General features: G+C 37.3%; 1 protein-coding gene across 7 annotated transcripts in view; it reads left to right on the top strand.

The window, feature by feature from the left end:
- The window catches only part of SBF2 (SET binding factor 2), a 233506-nt gene that overhangs the window by 206775 nt on the left and 14503 nt on the right, over positions 1–12228 (top strand). For all 7 annotated transcript variants that reach the window (XM_030949213.1, XM_030949215.1, XM_030949217.1 and 4 more), the window contains 4 exons: positions 1456–1640; positions 3437–3613; positions 6413–6514; positions 7657–7842. In XM_030949213.1, coding sequence (XP_030805073.1) covers positions 1456–1640; positions 3437–3613; positions 6413–6514; positions 7657–7842 — 650 coding nt within the window. The remainder of the gene's footprint in view (positions 1–1455; positions 1641–3436; positions 3614–6412; positions 6515–7656; positions 7843–12228) is intronic.

The following is a 12228-nucleotide window of genomic DNA, read 5'->3' on the forward strand; positions in this document are numbered from 1 at the left end:
TTACTGTTATCTGCATCTTTTTTGTTCTGTGCAAGAAATGTTAACTATGCACATTGTTGGATTTTCCTGAAGAGGGGTGGGTGTTGGTCCTATGGTATCTAAATTTCTAGTCCTATGAGGTATTTCTGGTGCCTCTTTTGGATATCTTGCTTCACAGATTTATGGACAAGAGTCTCTTCTGATAATCTGATTTACTGCATATTAGGATAAGGAATTTCACACTGCCATTTGGATGCCAAATTTAGTGTACTTTAAGGGATTTGATTTTCAAGTAGTGCTATTCATACTCTGAGAATCCAATACCTTTCACATGCCTCACATTGCACACACAAAAACAATCTCACAAAATCCTGGTTATTAATTGAAGTACAAGAAACAGAAAAATATTTGCTGCTTGTCTTTTCTTCTAGCACTAAACAGACCTTGACAATCTGATTTTAAAAATCAGATTAAAAATTGCTACTTTCTTATGTTAAAATCACCAAAACTTGCTTGAGCATGATGAGATGAGAGCATGGCTGTGTGCTGTAGAATCTCCTGCCCTGGCAGTGCCAATGGAGCTGCAGCAGCCAGGTGTACACAGTGCAGACTCAGAGTGCTGCTGGGGTGTTGGGGTGATGCCATTCTGTAGTAAAATGCAATGATTGGCATCTGACTGTGTTGATCCAGAATGCTGAACAATTGCTTTATTAAAATAGATTGTATTACATTATACTATATTAAAGAGATACATACTCTACTCTACTCTACTCCACTCCACTTTACTCTACTCTACTATACTCTACTATACTAAACTACATAATAAAGAAAAAGCTGTGGCTGTCTTGAGACAGCCAGGACACAGCTTTGACCCAATTAATATAAACAACCATCACCAGAATCCAATTAAGAACTCCCTTCAGGTAAACAATCTTCCTAACACATTCTACATATGCAAACACAACAGGAGCAGCAAGTAGAGATAAGAATTGTTTTCTCTTCTTCTCTCTGTGCTTCTCCAGGAAAAAGCCCTGAGAGAGAGAATGATGTCTCTCTGTTCAGAGAATGTGAATGCCGCACCAGTCAAGGATTGCTGCTTGCACATCCCACTGCACTTCATGTTGCTGCCAGCTTTGGGATTTCTGCACTTTCCTGATTTCCATCCCTCTAGAAATTTCATTTCCATGCACTTACATGGACATTGCTATCTGCAAATTGTGGTTTATCACTGTGTCACTGAGATCACAGCAGCTCTTTTCTCTACAGTAGAAAGCAGAGTTAGATGAGAGTCTGAGGTTAAACCATGCAGTAGGATGGTTTTGAGAATTTCTGTTACAAATCTATTTCTTTCCAGTACATGCTGTTAATTATGTCCTGTGAGGGATGCATGTGACACATTTAAGCATCTTTGTAAGTAAATATGATCTCCAGTGCTTCACACAAAATGTTTTTTAAATATTCTTCATCCTTATGAAGGTGTATGGGCGAGTCTTCGTTCAAGCAACCGATTTATCAACACTCAGACTCCATTCATTGATGTTGGTGCAAGGCTTGCAGGGAAGGATAACCCCCCTCCCTACAGCAGCAGCTCCTTTCTGCAAAGTCAGCTGCTGAGAAGACAAGCAGCCCTCTATATATTTGGAGAAAAATCTCAGTTACGGGTAATGACAATTTAATTTTTTCTCATGTTTAATGTAGTTTTTATTTGGTTGAGTTTAATTATTCTCATGTTGTTACAAACAGTAAATGGTATTCAAGATAAGATGGAAATATGTTATAAAGGAAACAAAATTTTGTTAGCTGGCAAAGCAATTATCAGAGAAGGAAATGCTCATTACTGTGGGCAGCACTAAACTCACACAAAGCCAAGTTGATGAGAATTGGCCAACCCAGAACTCCTGATTTGATTACATGGAGAGGACCATGATGTCTACAGTTTTGTACATATTATTTGGTAGATTTTAATGTTTTAGATGGAATTGTTTGAAAAACAGGTATCCTCTAATTCTTAGTAGTTTTACTTGTTTTCTGAAAATGTTTTCAGATTTTTTTTTTAATCTCTGCATTCAAAGATTAAGAAACTCATTTTTTTCTACTTTCTTACTCAAAATGTGAACATACATAAAATATTAATGTATTTTTTAAAATACAAAAGGTCCAAAACCCATTACTGGTAGTAGGAAAACACATCACTATCCATTTTTTTCTGAAATTATGTTCTATCAGGAGGTGGAGGAGACGTGCTGTACCAGAATAATGCATCAATTACATAGAATCAAATTACTTTATTCCACTAATAATGACTGTTTCTATTTGTTTGATTTCTTAATTAATGATAAGTGAAGAGTTCAGTCATGCATCTCCAGCTGTGTAGCAGAAACTACTGCTTTATTCTGCTAAATATCACATGAAAGAATTTGATGAGGCAAACAGAAATGTACAACATTTTAAAGAAATGGTGCTACATTCCTCAGTTGCTTTTGTCATGTATTATTCCAACTTGCCATTGTTGAGTTATTGAATTTATTTTTGAACCACGCAAAGTATAAACAGAATTAAAACCAGGCTTTCACTTTCCTGCATTTTCGATTGGCATTCTATGAAGGAGCTTAATGAAGATTATTTGCAGGCCAAGTTTAATTCAATGAAAGCAATTTCTGAAGAAAACTCCAAAAGTTTGGCATGCACATCTTCAGTGATGCTTCATACATGAGAATTGTTTTTCCAATAATGGTCTCCATATTATCCTTTTCATCATAATCCTTTGGGGGTTGGTGGGGATTTTTTTCAGTCAGCTAACTTATTCTCTTAATTCAGTCCTCCTCTCTTATTGCTGAATGCAGTAAGTTAAATAAAACATGAGGAATTCTGCTAGGAAAATCATCCAGCTGCTGCTCTGTGCTGAACAAGGTGCTTCAGCCAAACAACTCCCTCAATGCCCAGTGATGGTTTAGATGACTCAGCTGCTTTGCACTTATGAGGCTTCTTTTTGGGTGTCAGGGTTACTTTTTTCTGCTTTATTGAACTCCCAAAACGTGTCCTGCACTCTTCATATGTCATCCATACAGATATTTTCATTTTTATTTGTTTATTGTTGATTAGCTTTGAAAATGTTAAAGTACACTATGTTGTGTGTAAGGAACTGAACAGATTGTCACTGGACTTTGGTTTTTCACCACTACTACTGCTAGAATAATTCTAATTATTATAGAAAGCATGACTGCTGTGCAGTACATTCTGCTGTTATTGTTATAGTTGGGTACTTTATTGCGGTACATTTTGCAAGGATTTTTATTATATTTTTTATTATCCTGGGCAGGTGTTTAACTCCACCGATTTTTCATGAGGAATTAATTACTTGGCAATAAAGCAGGCAAGACTTTAGGATTTAAGGAGACTGTCAGTGAAAAATATGCTTCCCTTTTAAATTACATCTGCTGTTGTCCTTTTCATACAGGGGTTCAAACTAGATTTTGCTTTGAATTGTGAATTTGTTCCTGTTGAATTCAGTGACATCCGGCAGACGAAGGCGAGCTTTAAAAAGCTGATGAGAGCTTGTGTTCCCAGCACAATTCCTACTGACTCTGAGGCAACATTCCTCAAAGCTCTTGGGGAGTCAGAGTGGTTCCCACAGGTAATTCATCTGACAGGTACTTCTGATAATCTATATGCAGTGCTGCTCACACAAAATAAATTCCAAGCTGTTGTGACAGAGGACTATTGTGTTCTAACCAGCTGCTCTTTGCTCACTGTAAGCTCTTTGCATGCTCTCTATTCTGGCATTACACAGGCATTACTATTATTTTAATGCCATCATAATATTTACAAATAGGGGAGGCATTTTTGTAACAGAATTTGTGTTTCATAACATGAAACACACACACACACACAAGGAGAGGTGACTGGGTTTTTTATCTATATACATTCATGGTCTTGGTTTTAAATTATTTTTCTTATTTTATATATTTTAAAAATCAAAAAAAGAAAGTGTGGGATATTAAATGAGCTTTTTGATTTTAAAACCAATATTTGGCACAACACTCTTCCTATGTGTTCCCACCCTGGATTTTGATATGCACAAGTTAAAAAGCAAGCAAACATCTGTTGTGGGATACGGGAAAGAGAGGATTCTATGTGTGTTACCTCTTCTCTCTGAATGTGTACCTTTATTTCCCTATCTCATATTCCTTTACATAAATGTTAGCCAAACAAAGGCAAGACTGGAGCAAACTTTGCAAGATTCAAATGAAGAAGGATGTGGGAAAGCCAGCTCTTTGTAAATCTAAAACCACTTTAATTACAGTGAATGGCTTTTAACAGCTGCTTGTTATGTTTGGAAACCCCTGCAGAATATACTTTTCTCAAATGCAATTAATCACAGAAAGCAGAATAGAATTATGCTGATTTCTTAAGGAGGAAATATTTGTGAGGAACTTGTCGGTTATCACAGATCAGGAATTGCACTCCTGGTTGAAATGTGCTGCAAGGAGGGGCTCAGCTTCTTCCCTGGGCTGAGAGCAGGAGCTGCTCATGGCTGGGGCTGCCCATCAAGGTTTGCAGGAGGGGGAGAAGTTGGGAGAGCATGAAAAAGACTTGACTTCCTCAGCATGTGAATATTTTCCATTACAGAGTGGTTGAGCAAGTTCATAAGTGTAGATAAATTAATCTAATGTAATTTCATCATTGAATTAATGAAATAAACTTGTTCCCTGCAGCAGCCCAGGGATGGAGGGCAGATAACACTGCAGTTCTCTCTTTTGGCATATTTCAGAGGATCATTCCTTGCTTTGGCTGCATCACTCTGCTGAGGGCTAGGACATCTTGTCACACACTAGCTTTGTTATATTTAAACCACATTTCTGTGGTTTAAATCATGTCATATCTGACTTATGTGATAAAGCTAATTTATGACTGATAAAGTTAATTTATGACTGGTTTGGCACATTTTCTACTATTCCCATGAAAGAACATAGATCTGTCATCTCAGAAATGTTTTCATTGTGTTATGCTTTCCTCTTCTGGGCAATAGAAGTTTAAAATTACAGATTTTAACACTGTATGGACTATCTCTTTATAAGAATGTGAATGTATAGAGGAAAATTGAACACTGCCCTGTCTTCTGAACCCAAATTATAAAAATAGTGGTTTGCATTGTTAACAATGAATCTGTAAAACCAGATTGCATATCTGTTTCCTCGTTAAAGATGGGAAGAAACAGCCTTTCTTCTATTCTACTGCCTAAGAAAGCATAGAAGAATAAACGAGCTTGGTTATAAAAGTGGTTCTCTTTTCAGTCTTTTCTTACAAAAATTGCAGGAAAAATAATCTGTTTGGGTTGGGGTTTTTCTCTAAATAATGGCTGTGTGAGTGCTCAGAGGAGTCAAGGTTTTTCTATCACAATTTCCATAGCAATATTCATGAACTTTTAAGAGGAACAAAGCAGACTGCCATGAATAGGGATGAATTTTCTAGGGTTTAACTGTTGTTTGGTTGATCTTTCTTCCTCTTGTTTTCTTCAATTTAATTTTCTTCTCACTTTCCTGTGCCTTGTGTACTTTCTGAACTTACTTATTTCCTTGCATAAATGATCTTAGATGTTTCTTACCATCTTTTGTTTGTTTTCCTGTACTGTTTTCTTCCTTCTTTCAGGCTTTCATCTTTCCCATTGCTTCTATTGGTTGGATTATATTCGGTGCTGCACAAAGAACAATTTCACTCTGCTGTAAAACACTGAATTCTTTGTGTATTACCTATTATGTTGTTTACCAAGAGTGCTGTCATAGTATACAAAAATGGTAAAATCATCATATAGATTTTTCTTTTTAGTAATAATGATGTGAAGTCTCATAGTGAGATAAAATGGCCCAGATTCACCTGAACTTCTTTAACCTGCTTCTTCTAGCATCACTGTGTCATGAATATTAAAGTGCAAATCACTAAAGTGTCCACTTTTCATATATTTTAGCCTGTCTGCCCAACTATCTAAACTGTTTCTCTGTTGTTGTTATTCTTGTTCAGTTCATTAATTTCCAACTTCCATGGTACTGAGTATTTGTAATATTGTAAATATCCTGCATGGGTTCTCCCATCAAAGTACTTAGTGACTTTATGGAATCTTAATGTTTCACGGAAATTATTTTAGTTTAAGCCCAGGATGGAATTTCTCTCCAGTAAATCTGTCAACTGTGTTGTTCCCATTCTCCTTTTTATGACAGCTAGTTTATTACATTACTCATTGGCTTTAATACTTTAAGTTCCTATCTTCAAAACTTCCCTTAGTTTTATTTTATTGTTGCCTAATCAGCTGCATCAATGTATTTCTCTGTGCTATATGTGAATCCAGGAATGCATTTGTAAATATGAAAATATTCTTTTTATTGATATTATCTAAATATTTATCTAGAGTGTGTTACTCATTCATGGTATTTTATAGCTTCACAGGATAATGCAACTGGGTGTGATCATCTCTGAGCTCCTGGAAAATGGTTCTTCTGTTATGGTTTGTTTGGAAGATGGCTGGGATATTACTGCTCAAGTAAGCTGCTATAAAAACCTTGAAATAGTTCAATATTAAGGAAAAACACCAGGCAATGCTTTTTTACACAAGTGACAGATAATTTGGTGTGACATGAATAAATTTGTGTTGCAGCAGCAGAGAAGAAACCAGAATGCATGGATCCTTGCATTCATTTGCAATTTATTTCATGACATGGTTCCTTAAAATGAGTTCAGTCCAAAGGTCCTGATGGTCTTAACAGTTCTAAGGCTTGGATGTAAGATCTGCATTCCTGCACCTGACCATGTGTAAGAATGAATGCTAGAAATTACCACAACTGTTCATTTATCATTTTAGACACAGGAGAAATTTATTCTCTTCCATTCAATTTCCATAAGTAATGTTAAGAGACCACACAGGGAGAAAACTGAATTTGTGCCAAAGTGCCTGTAACACCTGCTGCAAGGGCAGATCACCTCAAACTTAAATTAGGTGAATTGAGATCTGCTGCCTGATTTAATAGATGCATTGTGTCCATGCTGCTGCTTCATCATTCAGAAGAGAAACACAGATAGCCATAATTCTAGTAAATAAAACCTTCATGTGCACCCAGCATCATAATACCAGGTAAACAAGCACACAAAAGAATGTGACCATAATTATTTGAATCCTTGCCAAACAATGAAGAGTAGAGAGGGGAGATAAATGCCTGGAACTGCAAGAAGGCTGTGCTGTATTTCAAAATCTCCTGAGATGCTGTGTATAAAAACAGACTACAGTTGGCTGGGGCAAAACCTCTAAAATCAACCTCAGGACCAATTCTTTAATGCTTTTTCTGCTGAGGTAGTAGATACTATCTTTTAAATGTTTAGTATAAAAGGGGTTTTATTTCAAACATAATTTAAATGTAGTAAACATTGTAACCACCTCCCAAGTCTGTAGGTACTTAGGTTTTACTTCTACAGATACCATAAAGTCTCAATGCAATTGAAGCTTTTTCATGTGGAATATTTGGTTTGTTTCATAAAAATGTCTGTGATAAAATACTTGTCATCGAGTTTATACGAAAGCTTTTGTTTTCTTGAACAATGAACAGCTTACTGAATGCTTGCATTCATTTGCTAAAGGTTTCTACTAACTTCTGTCAGTGGTAACACAGAATATCCTGTCCTGTGATGCAGGTGGTGTCTCTGGTGCAGTTGCTCAGCGACCCCTTCTACAGGACCCTGGAAGGATTCCGAATGCTGGTGGAGAAGGAGTGGCTCTCCTTTGGCCATAAATTCAGCCAGCGCAGCAATCTCACCCTCAACTGCCAGGGGAGTGGATTTGCTCCTGTTTTCTTACAGTTCTTAGACTGTGTGCATCAGGTGAGCCAATCTCTAACTTCCATTTACAAGAAGGTTTCATGAAGAAATGTGTCTGTTCCAGTATTTCAGATGTTATGGGTACAGATTTGGGAGAAGATTAGTAGCATCATTCCCTAGGTGTTAATAAAGTGGATGGATTTCACCCCAAGAAGAGCTGGAATAGTTGTCTAGAGGGCAGATAACACTGGAGTTACTCTCTTTTGGCATACATAGAGGAGACTGACCCAAAGCAGACTCAGAGGGATGGTTGGTGGTACTGTTCTATTAAGGTTGTTTATGTAGAGGTTTCAATTAGAAGGTTTTTAAGCTATGAGTGGCTTTTAGAGTCCTTTCTTCCAAAGGAAGAAGGGACTGATTTCTAGGACCTGGACTAGACAGTTTCTAATTCCTTGTGCCTGATGATGAGCCTTGAAGAGGCCTTGTACTGCATCAGTTCTGGAAACAATGACAGCTATAAACCAGGGATTCTGAGATGTTCTGATTTTTATGTCTAGTATATGTTCAGAAGAAGAGGGACACCAACAATTTTGTTGTGTAGGAAGAAATTGGGTTAAGAAGATTATATTAATTTTGGATTAATTCTGAAGTCTGTCCTTTTCTCCATCTCAAACCACTAAGTGTAAATTCTTTGCAGAGATTGTGTGTATGCAAATATAAGAGGGGTCCTTACATAGTTCCTCTTGTACATCTGTCCTTCTTTTCCCACTTCTCTGATTTTTCTCACTGAAAAAGCTGACAGTTTCCTTGACATTATTGACCGGTGTTAAAATGTATGGATGACTGTGTATCACAGAAAATTAACTGTTAAGGCACCAGCCTTTTTACTGGGAACACACATTCATAGTGAATACTTGCATGAAAGAGCAGTCTGTGAGTAGGTCCTACTCTGCTACCTGAAGAAAACTCCACAGATTAAATAATCCGCTAAACCAATGGAAAGCAATCTTCAGATCTGTCTGTGTGAGATTGATAATGAATGAGCTTAGAAGGAGTGAAAAACATGTTATGGAAAAAATCTCCAGCTTTGTTTGTTTCCCAGTGGTAAACACAAACAGCCATCATTATTGCTGTCTCAGGAGTTAATAAATCATATTCTTGGAATTTGCATTGATTGCTACAGCACTGCCCTTATGAAAACCTTAGAAATATTTGTCATGTCTTCTGTTTCATCCATTTCCCATGGTTGTGGCCATAAGATTGTTTTGTATTTGAAATTGGGAGATGTCTCTAAGGAGAATCAGTACTGCATTTTTTGTTCAAATAAGTTAAGCTGCCCAAATGTCACACTTTTTCTTACAATAGGCTTAGGGGTTATTGCTCCCTTTCTGCAGCAGGAAAAAACCCATGTTCTTGGTTGCAATGGCTACAGCAGGACAAAATTTCCATGTGCTCTAATACTGAAACCCATCTGCCTGGTGGTTCATTCAGTTCTGTAAATTAACTTGTCTTGGTCATGGTGCTGTGTTCTCTCTTCTGTCAGGTGTCTTCTCTAAGTTTAAATTGGCAGATTGGATAGCACCATCCATTGGTAGAATGGAGTAAACCTACCTCTGATTTTAAGCAGTAGTGTAAATTTGGAGTTGGAATCCTCCCAGCACCTCCCCTTACCATTTTTTGATGCTGTTCTGGTGCATGTGCAGTAGATTTTTTAGGGAAGAATTTAAACTTGCACCAATGATTTGTCACTTAGCTTAAAACCATTGGGGTCATCGATGTAAAGTGGAGTCATCCACTCAACTGGACTAAATCCAGTCCAAGTAAAACCACAGATGTGTAGTATGGCTGCAGGGACCTCAGCAGCAGCTCCTTCAGTCTCTTTGTCTTCTCTGGGCTCCTTCTGATTTCTTGCTAATGTAGACATAGCCTACATCCTGTTTCTGCCCCTGGAAACACTTTGCTTCAGTTTTACTGTAATAAATCTTAGAAAGTTGTCATTACAAGGAAATTATCCTCACATGCCCGTGCAGTATTTCCTTCTCAAGTGATTCAGAGGTGACACAGTTTTTGGAAAAAAATGGGTTATGCAGAAGAAAGTTAAAAATTAAATTCAAGGATTTGGGTTTATTGTCATTAAATAGAATGAACCATGTTTTGTTCATGATTTTTCTTTAAGTTGTGTTTAACAAAATCTGCAGTTCTAAAGACGTGGAATAGTGGATTATAATCATCTCATCTTTAAAAGCTGGAATGAAATGTAAAGTGGGACAAATCCCTGCTGTTGACAACTGTCAGGTGCAGTTTTGCCTCAGGCTGCACACATGTGAATGTGTCAAGGAAATACAGGAACATCACCTTTATAATTCACTTCAGAGAGCAGCTTCTGTGCCTGTCACTTGTTGGAATCCAAAATGCAAGGAACTCTCAGAACTTTGAGCCTGGAAGCCAAAGCTTAGAATTAAACATGGGATTTGATCTAAGACCTTGGATAGAGCTTCCAAACTTAGGTGCTAGAATGTGAATTTATAGTTTAAAGCAGAGACACATTAAGCTAAGTAAATGAAAGGTTAGAGTTTTGGGGTTTAAGATAGAGAAAAAATTAAAGTGTTTAATTTGTTTTGTGCATCATAACATGATTGGCTAAAAAAACTTACACTGTAGCATGGGCCCTATAAGGTGAAATATTTAAGGATTGGGTCAAAAATATAAATGTCCTTGTTGGCAGTGTTTTATTGGTCAATAACTCCTTAAAAGGTCTTGTAACTAAGGGTCATGTGACCTTCTGAACCATGCTGTAATGATTTGAGCCAAGTTTACTATTCCTGCCTCTGTAGAAGATTAAAAAAAAAAAAACTGCATCATCAAAAACAGTTCTGAGGTCCCATCTTGAATTCCTTCCAGAATTCCCAAGTGAATTATCGCAGTCACTCAGCAGGTATCTGCCTCTGTCTTAGGCAATGCACAGGTTATTAGCAGATTCATTTTCCTGAGAGAAGAGCATTTTGTGTTTGTGGGTTTGAGCTGTGTGCCCTGGGGGCAGCTGTGCCAGCAGGACTGGTACCTCCTGCTGCCCACCAGGAGCTGTTCACTGCTGCTCTGGTGGAGAGAGCACCTCCAGTCCCTCAACCCAGGGCTTCTTGGCAGCTCCCAGCCAAAATGTTGGGGAAAATTTGGTAGAAAAGACCATTAGGAGCTGTTCAGCTTGTCCATCTGAAGAAGACAGTAACTCCTTATGAGGAAAGATAAGGCTGTGAAGGGGTTATAATTATTTTGCCCAGTGTTATCTTCATCCAAGACAGGGCATGGGAAGCACAATATTGATATATCAGGCTAATATTGATAATACAGACTGGTCTGTAAGCTAAATGTCCTACAGTCCCATGGAGAAGGAAATTCTGAGTAACTTTTCTAGAACTGGAGTTAGATTATCCTTCTAACTCATGATAACTCTTTTAACTCATAGTGTTGAGATACCAAATTCTAACAGTGTGGTTGTAATTTTTAGAGAAATTGATTTTGAAGGCAAATCATTGGTTAAAATTTCATATGAATTTATCATAAAAAATAAGTTTTATCAACATCTGTACCTGAAAATTTTTGTGAATTTTCATTGGTTTCTGGGCAAATTGTTACACAACTACAGAATCCAATTGGATTGCAACTTGACCCAGAAGTGTCATAAATTATGATCAGTTATTTTAAATTACCCATTAACTGGAAGCAAACATTTGGTCCTTTCAAAGTACTTTTAACCTTTACAATCCATATACTAGGTGCAGTAAGAAAATTACCACAGAGCCAGTACATGCATTAAATATCAGGGGTTAAGCTAAAGATCCAGAGAAAACAAATGAAGCAGTGATTCCTAAATTAGAACTGCATCATCTTATAAAAAGTCATTGTTTATGCCAATATCTCCAGGTGTCAGCTGAATTATTAATGCAAAATCAGTCTTTCACAATAGCAGCATCTGGCAGATGCTTTCCCTGCTTCTAAGGAGACGGAGTTTATGCAAGTGATGTCAGTGAGGAAGCTTCTCTTATTTTTCTTCTGAATCTGTTTGGTAATTTATTAACTATAATTAAAACAGGATGATTTTCTAGAGCTGACATCTTTTAAGCCCAGTGAGGAGCTGTGTCCCAGCACCCTGTGTAAGAGGAGGTGAGTGCTGCTCCCATGGGAGGTGTGCTCAGGCATTCCAGGGTTTGCAGGGAAACCTCGTAGCCATTACCAGCACAGGACCTTTGGAGCGCTGTATTCCTCATTCATGCTAAGTAAAAATTGATTTAAAAAACAAAAAATGTGTTAGAAAACTAAGGAAAGCTGATAGATCTGTAAGATTATTAAATACATTTAGGAGTTACTTCAGTGGGACCATGGTAATTTTAAAAACAACCCCAGAATGCTGAGTTTCTTCAATCATAATATTGGAAACATGTGCAGGTTTAA

The sequence above is a fragment of the Camarhynchus parvulus genome, chromosome 5 (assembly GCF_901933205.1).
Source record: "Camarhynchus parvulus chromosome 5, STF_HiC, whole genome shotgun sequence".
Classification (NCBI taxonomy): domain Eukaryota; kingdom Metazoa; phylum Chordata; class Aves; order Passeriformes; family Thraupidae; genus Camarhynchus; species Camarhynchus parvulus.